The sequence below is a fragment of the Schistocerca americana genome, unplaced genomic scaffold (assembly GCF_021461395.2).
Source record: "Schistocerca americana isolate TAMUIC-IGC-003095 unplaced genomic scaffold, iqSchAmer2.1 HiC_scaffold_15, whole genome shotgun sequence".
In the NCBI taxonomy this organism is placed as follows: domain Eukaryota; kingdom Metazoa; phylum Arthropoda; class Insecta; order Orthoptera; family Acrididae; genus Schistocerca; species Schistocerca americana.
This window is the reverse complement of record NW_025725583.1, coordinates 4,205,838-4,226,532: the sequence shown is the minus strand read 5'-3', so window position 1 is coordinate 4,226,532 and position 20,695 is coordinate 4,205,838. Positions and strand designations below refer to the sequence as shown.

The 20,695-nt window shown below is 39.9% G+C and overlaps 1 protein-coding gene across 5 annotated transcripts in view; it reads left to right on the top strand.

Moving 5' to 3' along the window:
* Positions 1 to 20,695, top strand: part of LOC124569465 (synapse-associated protein of 47 kDa-like) — a 319,550-nt gene that overhangs the window by 167,876 nt on the left and 130,979 nt on the right. For all 5 annotated transcript variants that reach the window (XM_047131078.1, XM_047131076.1, XM_047131075.1 and 2 more), the window contains exon 3: positions 3,806 to 3,894. In XM_047131078.1, coding sequence (XP_046987034.1) covers positions 3,806 to 3,894 — 89 coding nt within the window. The remainder of the gene's footprint in view (positions 1 to 3,805; positions 3,895 to 20,695) is intronic.

Sequence of the window (20,695 nt, the reverse complement as noted above, 5' to 3'; positions counted from 1 at the left end):
TCACCATAGGGGCTACGCCCAGTAGCTGTGCATTGGCAGCCACTGATGGATTTCTGTACCACAACTTCCCAAGCCTGTCTTCACACAGGATCCCAAGCCTGATGATATATTTCTAGAAGTGTCAGAGGACAAATCCAGAAAATGTCTGTTTTAGGATCCTAAACATGTTGTTACGTTCAAGCTACATGAAATTTTACAGGTTTCATTAATTTTCTGTAGAACGTCATCAGGAAAACTATACTGTCAACCAGATGTTGTTAGTGAGGGTGCTGCGTCACCTCTTGATGACCAATAAAATAAATTTCCTGGGCCATGTGGGTGCATAAAGCTCAGCAGCAGTCTCGGATATTTCCAGCTCTCCACACCCTTCCATAAATGCATGCAGCCTATTTTCATGGCTGGAGGTCTGATATGTTTCTCTTCTGCACTGAGAGCATTAACGGCATTAAATTTGTTTTCATCAGCAAAGAAGAAAGTGATCGGAGTAAAGTTTTAAGAGAAGAGTGGTTATAACGTGGTCATACTTTAGCAGGAACTAGAGAAAATATCATTTTTTTCCAAATAATGATGCAACAATTCAGGTTAGCAGATTTTCAAATGATGAATAATCTTTTCTGGCTATAATTAGTGACAATAGTGGAGAAGATACATTAACATCAGACTTTGAATCAGGGCAATATTCTGCAAGCATTTATGAAAAAGTGTGGTTGATTGGAAATATCCTTGAAACTTCCCCAAAGGGGAAGAGGGAGGATGCTGTAATAAGCGTCATGCACTAACATGGCCCAGCAAATTCATTTTATTTGCCATCAAAGGCCACAAGTCCAGTGTTCCATAACAGCACGTTATTGCAGTTATTCCTCATGACATCCTACAGCAAATTAATGAAACCTGTAAAAAGTTAAAGTAGCTTGAAAGAAACCTAAGCTTAGGATCCTAAGAGAGACCTCTTTGAACTTTGTCCTCTGACACTTAAAGAAAGAGATCATCCGGCTTTGGGATCCTGCGTAAAGAAACCCTTACCAGGCTTTGAAACCTGTGGTAAAGAAACTGACCGGTAACAGCTGATGACTGACTATCGGATGTGGCCCCTATGGTGATGGGAATGCTGGTTTTCTCACTTTAAAAGTCACCAGCAGTAGTTAAGCCACCATGGACCATAACAACATATTTACACAATTTTTCATCAGTTCCCATAAAGTGTAAACTATGCAAACACAAAATATGCTATAATTTAAACTGGAGTTAAACTAGTATGTCAATAGCATTGCACAATAAAAGAACTCAAAATGGTCTATAATGTGAGTCCTTTGCAAAAAAAAGTCAGGCAGACTCATAAGAACTTCTGCAAAACTTGCACAATGTGATGATGGTGTACAGATTGAAAGCAGTTTATTCAGCTGTTAGGCAACAGTTTTACCAACATAATGTCCAGTGCCTTGGTAATACACAGTTAGTTTGATACCATAGCTATCATAGAGGAAAACAGGCTGAAATATGTCCTGATAAGTCGTGACAAAAATACACTCATTTTTTGAAGTTTGTATAGTTGTTCTGACTCGATCTCACTTCCTAACCATCAGGACTTCTGATGTTGCCTTCCCTATATAGAGTGCTAAGCAATTGTAGAACATAATAAAAAGATTTCAAATTTAATTTGAGTACTGCGGAATATGGGCCTATTTTAAATGCACCTCTACCTTGTTGTTGTATTTTTTTGGGGCCTTATGTGCTCACATTGTGAAAAAAATTAGTTTCTTTGGTGGTTTAGAACATGATCTTTCTAATAAAAACAGTTTCAGAAAATTTTATTTTGTAAAAGTTGGCTAAAAATAGCCAATTTTGGCGTTTTAAAAATATCGTCAACTTTGTCTTAAATTGCTGCCATGCAGTAAGAGAATGAAATTTTATATTAAAAAAAAAAAAAAAAAAAAAAAAAAAAAAAAAAAAAAAAAAAGCCACCTTGTATTGGTAAATTCTTACGTACAAAGTTTCAGGTTTATCCTGCAGGTACTTCCAGAGGTATAAAAAGCTAATTTTACATTTTTATTTATTTATTTTTTCAAGTGTGTCTTTTTTCAGCTGACTTTGGTTAAAATTATCCCTATAAAAATTGCTCAGAAATTTTTTGATGATTTTTACTTGAGCGTGTGAAAAGTTGCGTGAGATAGTCAAGTTTTGTTTCTTTCAAGAAAATATTGCTGGAGACATTGTGTCTCAACATAGCCGAAAATGTATGTGTATGTGGGGGGAGAATGCAGGATGTACTTTCGGTAGTTGAACTGTGTAATTAAACAAATGACTATATCCCTGGAAGTATTATATTGGCAAAAGTAAAACTGTGCTGATGACATGTGTCAATGCTCTTCCAAAATTTCAGCAAAATGTGTGATGGTTATGGGAAGCTTTTCTAAAATTAGACCACGTTGGCTCCAGTAAGGACAAAAAACCTGTCAGTGCAGTGGACTGTCTAATACAATTTTAATCTAGTAAGTTCTGGAGGTAAGCTAGAAAATAGTGTTCTTCAAATGGATAAGGACTGGATGCAATGGCCATTTATTGCACATTGAGTTAATAACTACATGTAATTACTTCAAATATCAAGTAATCTCTGTATTAAAGATCTGAAGTAGTATTGTTATATTTAGTTTGCTCCAGTCATTACATATAGTTCTATTGTTACGCTGTTGCCTGTTAGGAGTGAAACACACTATTTAAATTGTAGTATTGTAATCAGAGTAATTTCTTCACAAAATAGTTGTAAGTTCTGAGTCTTGCAATATAACATATAACAAATATTGTGTGTGGTGAATGCAGAGCTTTTGCTAGGACTTATGTACTACTTCCTAAACTTCACATGTCAAGCTTCGTGGGCAGATTGTAAGTCAAGGTGGAATAGATCCATCTGTAACCAACTTGTCAATGGAAGACTAAGTTTTAGTTGGAAGTCCTGTAATCTGCTAGGAAATACTATCATTTCTGTAGTTCTTAGTTTACTTAATCCATTGCTTTCTACATTTTAAACTAATTTTACTGAGCTGTTGCAAACAACTGGCATGTCTGTAGTCACATCATGAAGTTGTAGGTTCCCATACTAAGATAATTTTCAGTGGTGGTGGTGGTGGTGGTGGTGGTGGTTAGTGTTTAACGTCCCGTCGACAACGAGGTCATTAGAGACGGAGTGCAAGTTCGGGTTAGGGAAGGATTGGGAAGGAAATCGGCCGTGCCCTTTCAAAGGGACCATCTCGACATTCGCCTGAAACGATTTAGGGAAATCACGGAAAACCTAAATCAGGATGGCCGGAGACGGGATTGAACCGTTGTCCTCCCGAATGCGAGTCCAGTGTGCTAACCACTGCGCCACCTCGCTCGGTTCAGTCTAGTGATTAATCATCATATGCATTGATGAATCCATCTACCCCTTGCTGAAGTTTGGTAGAGTGATCCTATTCTGATTATCGTGAATTCTGCAGTAGTTTTTATTGGCAATAGGACAATGTATATGTCTTAACGGAACTGTGATGACATAAATACTACAAAATTTTCCTTTCATCTAGAGGAATTTTTTTTGATTTCTCAGGGCATTGCAAGTATAAATAATCTTAACGTTATAAATAACACAATTTTTCTTCTCTACATTCTGTTGTGTATACAATCATCTTAAATGTGCCATATTAATCAATGAGGCTTACCTTCAGCATGAAAATATTTTCCTCCCTCCATCCCTCGTGTGTGTGTGTGTGTGTGTGTGTGTGTGTGTGTGTGTGTACAGGTGGGTTTTTTAACTTTTGTATTTCTGTTACAGTGCTACAGGAGGAGCAGACAGTGATGTGGCTGCCTCTGAACCAGGAACACCTGTGGAGGACAAGGAAGGGGGCCAACCATTTGGTGCTGGTATGTTTTTTTCACTTGATATTTGTTGAGTTAGAGTGTTTGTATGTATGTACTGTGGAGATAATGAGGTCACTTGAATTGTGTAATACAATGTTTAAAGATGTCTTGTGCCAGAAATACATGTCACAGAAGACAACAGTGTACTCTTGCGTATTAGTTTTATATTTTCCAAGGTATGACCTCACTTCTTACTGTGGATTACGTACACATTTTGTTCTGTAGATCAAGGAGCTACTAAAGGATGGTAGGACATAACCTAAGTGAAATGGTTCTTATGGATATGGAATAAGTAAAAAATAAATCATTAACATATATTTGATGTAATAACAAGCTTCTCACGTAAAATGCAGACATATAGTTACACTACTGCATTGAAGATGTGCTGAAGCGAAGCCTGATTTTATTTCTTCGATACTATCAGTAAGATATACATTATTCGCTTGTGCTAAGAAACTTTCCATTGTAGTAGGATTTGGCCACCAACTCTTTAAACTAAACTTCATTAGTAGCTAAACTCTCCTGCTGCGTACTAAATTAATTTTTAGTGTACTGTAGCCTCTGAGAGCTATACTGAAGATCTAATTAGGCAATGACAATTGTTATTTTTAGAGACTAGGTCAGTAAATTGAGTTATATACTTGTGATTTCCCCTTTCCATAGGTGGTCATGAAACTGGCATGCAAGTGCCAGCTATCAACACAGTTTCTGAGATTTTCATTCCCAGGACCGTGCCATAATACTCTGCCCTTTGTCAAAGCTGCTCTTGGCATTGGATATCCCCATTTGTGTCCTTGATTTTTGCTACAATGATTGGTCTTTCATCTCTGCTCCTGTAATAAACTTTCCTTACAGCATCGCATGCTGCATTGCCACTGGGTCCCATGGTCATTATGTTTGGTCTCGTGCGTGCGTGTGTGTGTGTGTGTGTGTGTGTGTGTGTGTGTGTGTGTGTGTGTGTGTGTGTTTGTTCGCTAAGCTGTAGTTCTTAACATAATTATGTTATCTTCTACTGTGTGACAGTCTACTTGAATGTGTTGGCACTAAGATCACAGCCCATCTTAACGTGTTGCACTGATAAAAATGTGCTTGTTTGATCAGTAGATAGTGTGTGATCTTTTCCAGTTGATACTTGGACAAAGAGTGTGCAGCATCAGTTGTGCAAATAGGGAAGTGTTCTTTGATTGTTGAGAAAGATACCTTGAAGAGGGCCAGAACAGCTGAGCCTCCTTAAATATGTGCTTCGAACCACCAGTTCTTTGTGACTGTGGGTAGGCTACATAAGACCTCTTTTTTTTCCCAACTAACTGAATGCAAAGATGTACCGTTGTGCTGTATTGCCCCCTTTCTCATGCCTCAGCACTCCACTTCTCTATTAAGACAAATATTATGACTTTTCTTTTCTCCTGGTTTAGTGATCTGAAAAATCTCTTTCACAAAGATACCCACACATTTATGAAAATTGCAAAGATTATTTGGTTAAAGCCTATTGTTACTCTTCAAAGAAAAATATTACAGCCATGGGGAATATATTATTCAACAAGGAAATGCCTTTATGGTCATCCTGTGCAGGATATTAGTAGGTCTATTCATGGTTTGGAAATGGAAGAAATAGTTCATAACCATTTTTTTGTTATTCCGAAGTGAGTGTGAATGTCGATCTGTCTCTTTTAGGATTGACTTCAGTGTTTATGATTGATCTTCCATCATGGTAATGATCTCTGATGCAGTTAATACAGACTTGTAAAAAATTCGCCTGAAGACTAAAATCATTTGTACAGACCAGCAACAACTGAGGCCAAAGTTAATATTTATTTATTCATTTTAGTTCTTCTTTTTATTTAGAAAGATTGAAGGTGAGGACTGCCGTAAGATCTAGCATTTTCAGTAATCTTTTGGGTTTAAATCAGCAGCAGTCACCAGACTCTTAGTCTTCATGTTGGGAAGGCTTGCAGTTGGTGGATACTACGTGATATAAAAAAGGTTGAGCATTTGATGCTAGGTCAAAATTGATCTTAGCCACCATGTAAAGAAATGAATCAGTTTCATTCACGCAATGTGGCAGTTGCCCCTCAGGGTCTTGTTCAGTTGCCTGTTGGAATGTTGTTCATCATAAGAGTAAGATGTGAAGAGGTTGAGTAATTTCAAGATCAGGTATGTTATGGGGCGGGGGGTAGACACACACCTTTCACTGTATTTACCCGAATAACCAAGAATAAGCATCCTATTTTATCACAGGATCTTTACAAAATGATTCAGAGATTTGTTTGCACTGCCCTGAGGTGTCCAGCCAGGTTCAGGTGTTTAAGTAACATAATACACTGATCAGCCAGAATATAATGACCACCAACCTACTATCAATACAAACCTATTGAGGCGATAGCAGCATCACCTGACAAGGAATGACTGCTAGTCAGACAAACGCATGGTGCACACTGTACCAGTAAGCGTGCTGTCTGTGCAGAGAATGGGGAAGATGAGCATTCTCTATGAGTTCGACCAAGAGCAGATTGTGATGGCGTGAAAGCTTGTTAGGAGCATTTTGAAAACTGCATGCCTTGTCAAGTGCTCGAGGAGTGCAGTGGTCAGTGTCTTCAACATATGGTGAAACAACATCAAGGTATGGGGTTGGGGGGTCATCCATCATTGTAGATGTTAGACATCACAAGCTTGCTAGAATGGTAAAATGGGACAGGCAGCAAATTGTAGCAGAACTAACATCCAGCATTAATGCTGGGCTGGTTACAAGGGTATCTAAACACAGAGTGCACTGAACACTCCTAACGTTCGGCCTCTGCAGCTGATGACCCATGTATATGCCAGTGTTAACATCACTACATTGGCAGCTATGACTGAAATGCGCATGTGACTACCGGCACTGGACGTTGGCGAAGTAGCAGAGCATTGCGTGGTATGATGAATTCCGATACCTTCTTCATCATGCCAATTGGAGGGTGTGAATCTGTTGTCTCCCAGGGTAACAGCTCCTTGACACCTCTACTGCGGCACTGAGATAAGCTGTCAGTGGCTCCATTATGGTGGGGAGAATATTCACATGGAATTCATGCAACGCACCATGACGAGCAAGGAGTATCGTACACAGGTTGCAGACCATGTACACCTCTTCATGACGATCATGTTTCCCGATGGCAGTGGTGTTTTTCAGCAAGATAATGCATCATGTCACAAGGCCAGGAGCGTGATGGAATGGTTCAAGAAACACAGTGGCAAGTTGCGGTTGGTTGCTGGCCATCCACAACTTGCCTTATCTGAACCTGATTGAACACATCTGGGATGTGATTGAATGTGACGTTGAAGCTCATTGCTGCGCTGCCCGGAATTTATGAGAATTAGATGACTTATGTATGCAGTTGTAATGCCAACTCTGTCCAGTTACCTACTAAGGCCTCATTGGTGCCATGCCATGAAATGTCGTCGCTGTTATCCGTACATGATCAGTGTCTTTGCGACATTGTGCTTCTTTTGTACTCCTGTCACTCCCCACTCCTTCCCCCACTACCTGGTTGCATGCCGCACCGGGTTGAGTGGTGAATGCCCACCAAATACTGGGTGTGAACTCTGATCCCTCGCTGCTTCTGCTGCCACTGTAGGGTGTGGAAGTCACTCGAGTGATATTGTTCGAAAGCTGGCTGAGTGCAGCTGCTTTCTCTGTTGGCCATGTGTATTTCAGTAGCCCCTTTAGAACACTCTCAAAATGACTACAATGGTAGGCTTCCTTCGTCTACTAGTACACAGGTTCTGTGGACCAATGTACGTAGCACATGTTCATGCTGTGAAGGATTGTGGCAGTTGGAGGTGTGGAAAAACAAATTTGCATTGATGGATTTCCTGTATTCACTGTCTCCCATAGTGCCGTAGGCTCCGCACTTGGCTAAGACATCCACAAAAGGGGAATTTGCCATTCTTTTGCACCTGCATAGTAAATTTGATGCTGGGGTGTTGAGAATTCAGATATTGGAGAAATTCCTTTGTCTGCAGACTGAATCAAAATCTCAGGATTATTCCGTAGTTCTCAAATCACAGCTTTCTTCACTTTTGTGAGGTTTGTTTTCAGTGGAAGGGTTCTCGTGAGCACGCGGCATTTTTCCAATGTAACTCCCATGTGGCCACACCACAAATGTTTCATCAACATACCTGGAAAAGCATGGAGAAATCAGTGCAGCTGTTTGCAAAGCCTACTCTTTGAAATTCTCCATGAATAAGTTTGCCACAACCAGTGATAGAGAGCATCCCATGGTGGTGCCACCTATTGGTTTATAATAATCACTGCCTAAGAGCAGAAGGGAGATGTGAGGACAACTTCATTCTCAGGTTGAATTTCTACTTCATAAGCTTGATGGAATCAGAAGAGTCCCTCTGGTAAAGAGGGAGACGGCATCAAACCTCACCATGAGGTCCTCAACATGAAGACATAGTTACTGCAGCTGTTGAATGAAATGTCTGGACTTCCTGATGTGGTGCTGCCACTCACTGATGTAAGGGCTTACTTAGTAGTCCCATTAGATGTTTGGCCACCTGGTACATACTTGCACCTGTATTGCTTACAGTAGACCATAGAAAAATGTATTGTTAGTGAATTTTTGGTAAGCCAGAGAGCCTTGGCTGTGCAGCAGCTCGTGGTCGAAGCTTGTTGATCTCTTTTTCCCCAGTTGCCAGCATAGAAGTTCGATGATGTTCCTTCTCACTTTGTTGGTCAAATCTACTTTGTTTTCTGTATGTTGTAACGTTGAGTAAGTTGTACATTTCACGATTTTGCTCTGACAGCGAAAGTAGTACAATGGCATTTCCTTTGTGTGCAGACTGAATCAAAATTTCAGGATCATTCCATGGTTTTCAAATCACAGCTTTTTTTCACTTTTGTGAGGTTTGTTTTCAGTGGAAGGGCTCTCGTGAGTATGCATTATTTTCCCAATGTACCTCCTCCGCTCCATCACTGGGGAGGGTGGAAAGTGGTTGTTCTTACCCATGATGATATCTGCAATAGGTATAACAGTTGGTACTGGTGTGAAATAGAGCTCCTGATTTCTCTGTGTTGTCTATCTTTTTTCCTGTGAGATTCATTACGGTTCTTCTTTGCAGTGCTTATAGTTGTTGTTCTTTTGCTGCTAGACATTTGAGCTTGGAGACATCTTTCGGTGTAACACTGTGTCGAGAGTGGTCTTTGTGAGCCCAGTAGACTCCGTCAACCCACTCAGTGGAGAGTAATCCAGATTTACTCTTCTTCTACGTGAATAATGAAAATTGAAATGAACAGCTGTATTGTAATTTATATGTCATTTATTCAAAATATGCTACCAGTTGAAACGCCCTTGAATATGGAAACATATATAACGTGCTAGTAAAGTGTAATGAGAATTCCAACAACAAAAATCACAGTTTGTGAGCAAAATGGGGATAAATTACATCATAAACTTAAATAATAAAAATATACTATTCATACCCATACAGAACAAAGTTTAGCACTTAATTTATGTTTCTTGCGCACGCATGCACACACACACACACACACACACACACACACACACACACACACAATTACTTTCTTCAGTGACATAATGTACCCAAGGGGAGCCCACACATTCAATGAATTAAACCAGCAAAGGAACTGCAGTCACATATTTTCCTAACCAGAACACACAGGAATATGGGATATACCAATCATAAAATGAGATAACCTAATAACATAAAATCAAACAGGCAGAGTAAACAAATGTAAAAGAAACCTAATGAACAAATGTTCATTGGATAATTGAAACCCACTGAAATAACATCTGTCACATCACATATTCTCTAATCGACTCCAATATATAAACAATGTAAATCTCGGTCTAAAACTTAGTATACAAGTGGAATTGAAGTCGGAAGAAACTACAAAAAGTGCTCCATTGATATTATTATATAGCAACCCAGTTATAGTGTATCATTAAGCGAATGCGTAACTCCTGTAAGTAAAAGGCCATAAATATGCAATATCTCCAGAGTAACAACAAAATAAGTCACTAATGTTTCTTCTAATTCCAGGAAATGTAATGGACATATAACAATGTTGCCAACTTTAGGGACCTCCTCTGTCACTATGTACTCACGGGCTTAAAAGTAACATATGTGATACGTATTGACGAGCAGTTACCGAAGAACATCTTGTGCACAAATACTCTATTTATATGTAACAATAATCTATTAGTAGGAGTAAATCAGTAAAACCAATAGGCCCGTTTGTTTGAACACACACATACAGGACCGTGAACTTCAAAACATCCATATGAAAATCCAACAGCACGCAACCAGGAGACACCTATGTATTAATGTATGAGAGCAAGAAAATGAACTCCGAAGAGTCCTTAAGAAGGGGAACTCGGACAATAACTTACACAAACTTCACAAAAGCCAAGCACATTCCCTCATGTCCTTGCTAACCTATTTAAAGGTGGTGACATCCATCGCGTACCCAGTTGCAGTCAACATGAAAGTAATACTAGACAAAATGCATAATTCGTATATTAAAACTCTCCACACCTAAACTACACTGTGATAGGGGAACACCAGTGTAAAATCAAATCGTGCACAAACAGGCACTTCATCCTGGAAAACTCTCCACTGGAACCACATATCCAGTCACTAATGAACCAGACCCAAAACCATGCATTTAAAATGAAAATAAAAGTGGCACCTGAAGTCATTCATTATATAGCATAACATAAACCACAACAAAGTCACAACTGAACATTGCAAAAGCAAGCACAAAGTAGTAAAAAATGATGAAGTAATAAGAGAGATCAACATGCTCACATACCTTAAAAATAAGAAGTGGACCATTTGGACTAGATATTTAATAACCAAACAGCCTTTCCAATACAAGCACCACAGAAAATTCTAAAAACGTAAAAATATTCGAAAACTGTGTAAAAACTAAATATAATCCATATCGGGGACAAGAAGACATGAGAAAACATATCCACTTGTTTAAAGATGCAGAACAGTGAAATATTTGAATACCTGCAAAGCAGTGTGTGGCGTACACATCAACAAACAAAGCAACAGTACGAAAGTGCAGGGTGCAGTGCGGGAACTTCCTTATTTGAAACACGCAACACACACGGCTGTGATTCGGCATGCATTCAGGAAACAGTTCAACATTGCGCCTGGAGGTCATGGTCCTGATGGGAAATAAACTGTTATGTGTGTAGATACCTTTATGGATACTGGAAGTGTGCAGAAAAAGAAATCAGGATCTTCAAGAACCACCAGAACTCCAGAAAACATGCAGAGGGGTAAGGATGTCGATTTTGAATTCCTGCTAGCGATCTGCACACAAACGTGCAGCTTCCCTTGCAATTTCTGAATGCACAGTGAGACGAATTATTCATGAAGAGATGAAATTTCGTCCATATAAACTGTCAGTGGTGCACACACTTCATCGACGTGATTTTGTTTCACGAAAAAATAAGTGTGAAGCCTTGATAGATGAGCTGCCTCATGACGCCTTAGTGTTATTCAGCAATGAGGCACATTTTCATTTGTCTGGCTGCATGAATAAACAAAATGTGCAGTATTGGAGTTGCACGAACCACCGAGAACTTAATGAGCAGCCCCTGCATGCAGAATGTGTAACTGTTTGGTGTGCACTGTCTAAAATTGGATTTATTGGTCCATGGTTTTTTGAAGAGAATGATAAGGCAGATACGGTCATTTCTGAGTGTTGCATTCAGATGATTCAGCAGTTTCTTATTCTAGAACTTTAAGAAATGGATGTGGGTCATGTTTGGTTCCAACAAGATGGCACTACAGCTCACACGACACGAACATCGATGACCATGTTGCACGAACACTTCCCCGATCGTCTCATATCTTTGAGGGGCGATCTCCAGTGGCCAGCACACTTGCTAGATTTAGTGCCATGCGACTTTTTCTTATGGGGCTCTCTCAAATCATTGGTGTATACCAATTGTCCACAGACCCTGGCTGAGCTATGGAACAATATTCATGTTGATATTGCCAACATCGACAGAGACATGTTAGAAAAAGTGGACCAAAACTTCTGATTTCGACTCTCCAAATTCATTGAGCAGAATGGATGCCATCTTCGAGATATCATTTTCAAAACTTAATGGAACAAAACTTTAGATGTTACTCTTTGTAAATAAAAAAAGAATTAAATTGATGTCTCTAATACTTTCTGATTTATGATTGTTTTTTTAAATAAAGGAGTTACCACACCACACCCTGTACAAGTGGAAGGTAAAATACGGCCTCCTGGTGTGATAAACTACTCAGTATGTGAAACTTGGTGATAGACAAACAGTACTGCTCCCAACCCAGAAACATCCAAAAATAATAGACCAGCACCATGGATCATGTCTTAGTTCAGTGAAAAAAACCAGGAGACTGTATGTGACATATGTGACACACACACACACACACACACACACACACACACACACACACATCTGTGACTCCGTAAATGTCCAGCTGCCACAACCAAAAATGCAGTAATCACCTCAATTCAGACACCTATAAAATACAGTAGGAGTGGCAGCCATAGACAAAAAGCTAAATAGTGCAAAGAAGCACTATCTGTAATTGTAACACCCAAAAACACACGCTGTCATATAAGCTAAACTGTTAAATGTTATTAAGACAAAGACTTATATGTGGTCATTACTAAATGCACATAACCACCTCTTGAGTGACACAACACACTCTAGGGAGACAATTGTGTTCATACTACTGAGAACTATATGCAACACGACAATGGTCAACACTAAGCAGTGGCAATCCTTATAGCCCCGGTACCACCCTAAAAAGCAAGAATAGGCACTGGCATCTACACGGAACCTAGATCAGCCATACATTAAAGTAACTATAGAGGAGCTGAGACACTTCTATGTAAACTGTGGATAACAAATGGGAAGACATGAAATACTCATAAATAGTGTACATTAGACGGATGAAACACACAACTCACGGTAAAGCAGTCCTGGTATATTATAATAACGCAAAATCTATCTGCAGTGATGACACACAACCGTGAAGGGAACTCTGAAACCCTACAGGAGAAAATTAATCGCAGATAATAGACAATGACAGCATATGTACTCACCAAGTGTAATCTGCCATCAACATACAAACCACAGTGACAAAGAGCAGCAGTGTCTTCAAATGAAGAAAGTACAACCTATTAAGCATGTCATGCCAGCATGTTGTTGTTGTGGTTGTCTTCAGTCCTGAGACTGGTTTGATGCAGTTCTCCATGCTACTCTACCATGTGCAAGCTTCATCATCTCCCAGTACCTACTGCAGCCTACGTACTTCTGAATCTGCTTAGTGTATTCATCTCTTGGTCTCCCTCTACGATTGTTACCCTCCACACTGCCCTCCAGTACTAAATTGGTGATCCCTTGATGCCTCAGAACATGTCCTACCAACCGATCCCCTCTTCTAGTCAAGTTGTACCACAAACTCCTCTTCTCCCCAATTCTATTCAATACCTCCTCATTAGTTATGTGATCTACCCATCTAATCTTCAGCATTCTTCTGTAGCACCACATTTCGAAAGCTTGTATTCTGTTCTTGTCCGAACTATTTATCGTCCACGTTTCACTTCCATACATGGCTACACTCCATACAAATACTTTCAGAAACGACTTCCTGACACTTAAATCTATACTCGATGTTAACAAATTTCTCTTCTTCAGAAACGCTTCCTTGCCATTGCCAGTCTACATTTTATATCCTCTCTACTTCGACCATCATCAGTTATTTTGCTCCCCAAATAGCAAAACTCCTTTACTACTTTAAGTGTTTCATTTCCTAATCTAATTCCCTCAGCATCACCCGACTTAATTCGACTACATTCCATTATCCTCGTTTTGCTTTTGTTGATGTTCATCTTATATCCTCCTTTCAAGACACTGTCCATTCCGTTCAACTGCTCTTCCAAGTCCTTTGCTGTCTCTGAGAGAATTACAATGTCATCGGCGAACCTCAAAGTTTTTATTTCTTCTCCATGGATTTTAATACCTATTCCAAACTTTTCTTTTGTTTCCTTTACTGCTTGCTCAATATGCAGATTGAATAGCACCAGAGGGAGGCTACAACCCTGTCTCACTTTCTTCCCAACCACTGCTTCCCTTTCATGTCCCTTGACTCATGTAACTGCCATCTGGTTTCTGTACAAATTGTAAATTGCCTTTTGCTCCCTTTATTTTACCCCTGCCACCTTCAGAATTTGAAAGAGAGTATTCCAGTCAACATTGTCAAAAGCTTTCTCTAAGTCTACAAATGCTAGAAACATAGGTTTGCCTTTCCTTAATCTAGCTTCTAAGATAAGTCGTAGGGTCAGTATTGCCTCACGTGTTCCAACATTTCTACGGAATCCAAACTGATCTTCCCCGAGGTCGGCTTCTACCAGTTTTTTCATTCGTCTGTAAAGAATTTGCGTTAGTATTTTGCAGCTGTGACAATTAAACTGATAGTTCAGTAATTTTCACATCTGTCAACACCTGCTTTCTTTGGGATTGGAATTATTATATTCTTCTTCAAGTCTAAGGGAATTTCGCCTGTGTCATACATCTTGCTCACCAGATGGTAGAGTTTTGTCAGGACTGGCTCTCTCAAGGCTATGAGTAGTTGTAATGGAATGCTGTCTACTCCCGGGGCCTTGTTTCGATTCAGGTCTTTCAGTGCTCTGTCAAACTCTTCACGCAGTATCGTATATCCCATTTCATCTTCATCTACATCCTCTTCCATTTCCATAATATTGTCCTCAAGAACATCGCCCCTGTATAGACCCTCTATATACTCCTTCCACCTTTCTGCTTTCCGTTCTTTGCTTAGAACTGTGTTTCCATCTGAGCTCTTGATATTCATGCAAGTGGCATATGCAGCCAACAAAGTCTTGTAATCTGGTGGGTGGCCTCAGTATTTATATGTTGGGCGATCCTTGCGAATGTCGGTATTATACTATGCTCACTGCACCTCATTAAGAAGGTAAGAGACCTGAGGAGATGCCCTTTCCTGTCACGATGCTTATCCAGCTTTGTAAGTCTCGGAGAGATCACCTATAAAAACACGTACACTGTTAGGTTTGGTGAAAAATGACTTGGAAACTGTGTGTCTACTGTATTCCTTGCAATTGCAGCAAGGCAGACTGTGCAGTCGAAGTAAGGTGCAAGGAGCACAGGAGACTAACCTAACTTATGCATCAGAACATTGCATTGGCTACAGGGGACTCTGTGAAATTTGATGAAGAGAAATGCTGAGACAGAACTTGTCATTTTAGGACTGGGTTCTAAAGCAGTCTATGGAAATAAGTGACAAACAGCCTGATCAACAGAACAATGGCTCCACTCCAGTAAAGTATGGAACCCAACACCCCACTAGCTGAAGTCACAGTGTCAGCCAAGAAAGACTTCCGCACTCAACAGGTGTGGCAGAAGCACTGAGGGACCAGAGTTTGGCCCATCAATCAACAATCCCTTCTCCCTAGCATTCCACCTGGTGCAGCCTGCGACCACATAATGGGGGAAGGAGTGTGGAGCAATAAAGAGTAGCGAAGGTGTGTGATGTAGCAGAGAAGCTCATTCATGAAGGTGGCTTCGAGGTATGTTTTTGAAATATTGTGTTACAAAACACTGCACTTGGCTTGACACCCGAGGAGAATACAGACAGCTGATTTGTTGAAGTAGTTCAAGATACACATCTGGTTTAGAGAGAATGTACTAGCATGAAAATTCCCTCATGCCTTCCTTAAAACAGTTATCACATTAGTGATAAGTTACCCACCATACGCTGTCTCTCAAGTTTGTTTTGTTGTTGTTCTTCTTCTATGTAATGGTCATAACATATTACATGTATGTATAATAAATGTTTTGATGCAGTTTCTCGATTTCTAGCAAACGGGTTACTCTACATATGTTTCAGTTGTTTTTTGTGCTTACTTTTTGATAAGTGAGATAAATCCTAATCAATTTGCTGAGGTTGTGCACCCCAGACTCATATTTGGGAGGATGATGGTTGAAATCCCTGTCTGGCCATACAGAGCTAGGTTTTCCATAATTTCCTTAAGTGGCTCGAGGCAAATGCCAGGATGGTTCCTTTGAAAGGACACAGCAGATTTCCTTCTCCATCCTTCCGTAGTATGAGCTTGTGCTCTGTTTGTAATTACAACACTGTTGACGGGGATATTAAACTCTAACCCCTTCCTTTTTGTTGTTGCTGCAAGAATGAATATGGATATGCTAATATTATTTCTGTGTTGCGCTGCGAAGGTTGGAGACCCAGATTAAAGATTGAAAATGCATGTTGAGTCTTTTGTGGAAGTATTAAATTTGTTGAGTGTGTGTCAATAATTACCAAATTACCATGGTCACTACTAAATAAGCAGCATGGAAGATAACATGGTAATCCCTTCATATCCCCATACAACCATCCTGATATAGGTTTCCCTGAACAATTACAGGCAATACAGGATAGTTCCTTCGATGAAACTACATCCAGTTAGTTTCTCTTGCTTTGTCCAGCTGAGCTACTACTTCATCTTTGATGATTTGTCAGTAAGGTGCTCTTCTGTCCCTTCCTGATTCGATAAAACAATTTTCGCTTTTCTGAGACAAATCGAAGAAAGTGATGTAAAGCAAGGTAATCCATTGCTTCAGGCGATAAGTGACAGTGTTGTGTCAACATGCAATAATGTGGGGGAGAGGAGGAGATGGTGGATGCTGGTGGAGGAGTAGGTTTCTCAAAGATGTTGCTGTGTGAAGTTGTGTTGCTGTGTGAAGTTAATCCATATGCAAAAGCAGTCAGTATCATCTGTCTCTTGCAAAACAATTGAGACGTCAACTACTTGCAGGAGGGATTGGTGTCTCCACTTTTGATGACAGTGCATTTACTATTTACTTTGACTTGCAAGGGTAGGTTATCTCCTTCTGTACATAACACAAAGAATTGTATGTATGTAAGAGAGCAAAAATAATAAAAAAAAAAAAAATATTGAGGCCAAAAGTTAAGGAAAAGAGTAACATCGATTAACAAGTGTCTGGTAGTAGTCTTACCAGTTTTGCTTTAAGTCGGTTAAAGATGCCTCCAATTGAAATAAATGAAAGGTCAGAATATGTCAGGTTTCTTGAAATAATGGAGGATATTCTCTCTAATGTGTTTGTGGACATAAGTCTGGGTTTTATCAAAATAATTATCTGCCACTAGTGCTGTGGCTGTTGAAAACAGTGGAACAACTTGCAGGAAAAACCATAGGAAACCTAAGTGCAGCTCTGAATGCTTACCTGCTTGCTGACAATTGTACTTTGTTGACAACAGGCTCAAGGATTCTTGAAAATTCAAAAATAGTAATGTAGCAATATTTGCAATGCATCAGTGTTTTTTTTTCCAATATTGCACATTCCAATGATAAACTGTTTTATAGTTATAATATTCTTCACCTATCGTCTATTTTTCATGCAACGTACCATAACACATTTCCTTTTGTGTGATTAATGTGCTCACATGGTCAACAGTTAAGGTGAGAATACTTTATGTTCAAACTGTGCTCTGATTGTAACACCTCGCCCCCCCCCCCCCCCCAATATATATATATATATATATATATATGTGTGTGTGTGTGTGTGTGTGTGTGTGTGTGTGTGTGTGTGTGTGTGTGTGTGTGTGTGTGTGTGCGTGTGCGTGTCCTGGTTCCACTCCCCAAATGCAATGCACTGGTTTCACCTTCAGCTCTTCTTCTTTTCTTCTTCTTTTTTTGTGCCTTTGTCCCACATTGGTGCAGGGTTGGCTTAGTTGCTAACAGATTTGGGTTTGTTAGTAATGGGTTTGGTTTGGTGAGTTATAGGGGTGGCTTGATGCCCTTCCTGGTGCCACACCATTATTACCTGGAACGGAATATGTGTACTCCACCTGGCTGCATGCAGTATCATTCATGTGAATGTGAGCAAAAGTTTTCTAAATGTTTGCAGAATGTGTAACTGAGGCAGGACTTGGGTACTGGCCCAGTATTCACCAATGTGGGAAAGAGCCTAGAAGCCACATCCAGGCAGACTTGCGTTAATACATCAGGTGGATTCAGTCTGCAGCCACCGCATCCCCCTGCCCCAGTGCTTTTTTTAACATGCTTGGCTACCTGGGTGGGTGGGAAATCATCCTCAGATGTTCTTTTAAATTCTGCAATTGCCAATGAAGTCTTGAAAATAAATTTGAGGTGTTTTATGGAACAAAAGTTTTGTTAACAATACTATTTGAAAACATTAACATCGTGATTTGGTGTAGAAGAAAGTGCAGGGTTAAGATTGCCAATAATGTCCAGACTCCCATGTGGGTGCATATGTCCACATGCTGCTGTCCCAGCATCTTCCGCACAATGGAATTTACTCTTACTATATCCCCATCTCCTCCTCAATTGCAATTGCTTTCATCCATTTCTCTTCGAAATTCTGTTGTTTCCCACTCATTGATGATGATTGGCTCCCGATTATAATTCGTATCCCTTTCTATATGTTATAGATTTTTGTTGTTATCCTCTGCCTGTACCTGACAGTCACCATGTAGTGATCCAAACCAGCATCATCCCCCCCCCCCCCTTCTTCACCTTAACATTCTTAAGGCCTGAGGTGTATTTTTTTTGGACAAGCTCTTGATCTGTCTGGCTGACTCTGTCTCCATCTGGAGACTTCTGTGTCCCTTGTGAGAATATGCTGATAGTTATGGTGAAGTTTTTGTTTATGGCAAAATCAACCAGCCTCATCTTGTTGTCATTACATTTTTCATGTTGACCATAGTTCACATTTGGTCTAAATGCCATTTCTCTTGCCACCTTGGCATTCATCTCTCTTAGAACGACTTTGTCATTTGCTGCAATCACATCATGTGTGCCTGTGTCCTGTGTACTAGGAAACCAGTTCCAAGATCGGCTGTTCTACTGCTGTTGCCAAACATTGTGTAGCCACCAGAGTCAAATGCTGAGTTCTTCTTCCATCTTTACTCCTGTAAGACTGCTATTCCTATTTGGTAATGTTTCAGTTGGTTTTTCAGGCTTCTGAATGGCCCTGCTGTATTAAAACTCAGTGTATTCCAAGTAGCCATTTTTAAATGAGTCCATGTCAGTTGCTTAGTCGTCGTCATAAAGGCTGTCTGGTTTCCACCTGTATTAGACATACTCTACACATTTCTTACACAGCAGTGAAGGCACTCCTGTGAAATACCACCAGGGGGGCTGCCCCTTCACAACCTGTGTTTTCTGGCGGGAATGGTCACTTAGCCTTTGAAGATCCATCCTCTTCTTAAGACAATACATTCCTACTATTACCCTCAGTAGTTTGGTGTCCTGTTCAGATAGAAAAGGAAAAAATGAAAGATACCCTCTGTCTTTAAAACCTCGATAAATCAAGTGTTGGCCAAAGAAGGCTGATATGAAAGAAAACAGAAGTACTCGGTCACAAATAACTGAAAGTAATGTCAGACTTAGCGAAGGACACACGTTGTTGACTCCCCCATACTTCCAAGAAGGGAGCTTCCTATGGAGGACTACTGTCTCCGAAATCTCACTATTGGGGAGGAAACTAGTCCCAGAGAGCAGTGCAACTGATGCAAAGAACAATACAGCTGACAATGGAAGTCAAGCATGACTGGAAAACAGAGTAAGATGGAGTGAGTAGTACAATGATGACTTTGATAAAGCTATTGAGGAACGAAATAGCAAAAGGAAGATAATGCTGCAGTGAAATATGTGGGCTGCAGGACAAACTTACAAAGAAATGAAATGTAAAGCAAAAACTATTTGCCAAAGGAAAAAGAGGAAATTTGAGAAAAATAGATTGGAAGACATCAAGACTATGTTTAAGGGAACGAGAGAGAGAGAGAGAGAGAGAGAGAGAGAGAGAGAGAGAGAGAGAGAACAAGGGTGGCAGCATCAAACAATGATATGCGGGGATAAAGAAGGAAACTTGATTTTAGATGAAACTAAAATCATCCAAAGATGGCAGTAATATTTTAAAAACCGTTGAAATGTGGGGAAACCTAGGAATTTGAAGAATAGAAGTAGTTGGAACGAGATGATGATGATGATGATGATGACGATGACAATGACGATGAGGAGGAGGAGGAGGAGAAGCTAATGTGGGAGAAGTAATGGGTGCTGTTGCAGAGATTAGGATCTACAGAACTGTGGGGGAAGATAGGATATCAAGTGAAATCTTTAAGTGTGGTGGTATAGAGGTACTGAGGGAAAGGCATGAACTGGTTGAGAAAATACTAAGTGGAAAAAATTCCAACTAGAATACATCCATCATTAAACCAATACATAAGAAGGACAATATAACAAACTGCAATAACCACAGAGGAATAGAACTGCTGAATGCTGCCTACTAAATATTTTCTAGAATACCGAACAAAAAATTACGACCATGTGCAGAAGCCACGATAGGGAAATACAGTGTGGGCTCAGGAAAGAAAGAGCAATGAAAGATCTGATGTTCACCCTTGGATTAGTAATGGAAAAGTGTTAGATTTCAATATAATGGTGTATCAGCTGTGTGTGGATTTACAGCAGCTTATGGCAGTCAACAGAAATGGTATTTTTAAATCATTAAGGAGCTAGGGATACCGCCAAGGCTAGTAAAACCCATGAAAATGATCCTGAGTAACGACATCTGCATAATAAAAGTTAATGACAAATATACCAATAATTTTTTTTAGGGACTAAAGCAAGGCGATTCTTTATCAGTGGTATTATTTAACTCGGCTTTGGGGGCTGTCATGGGAAAACTGCCAAACGAAACAC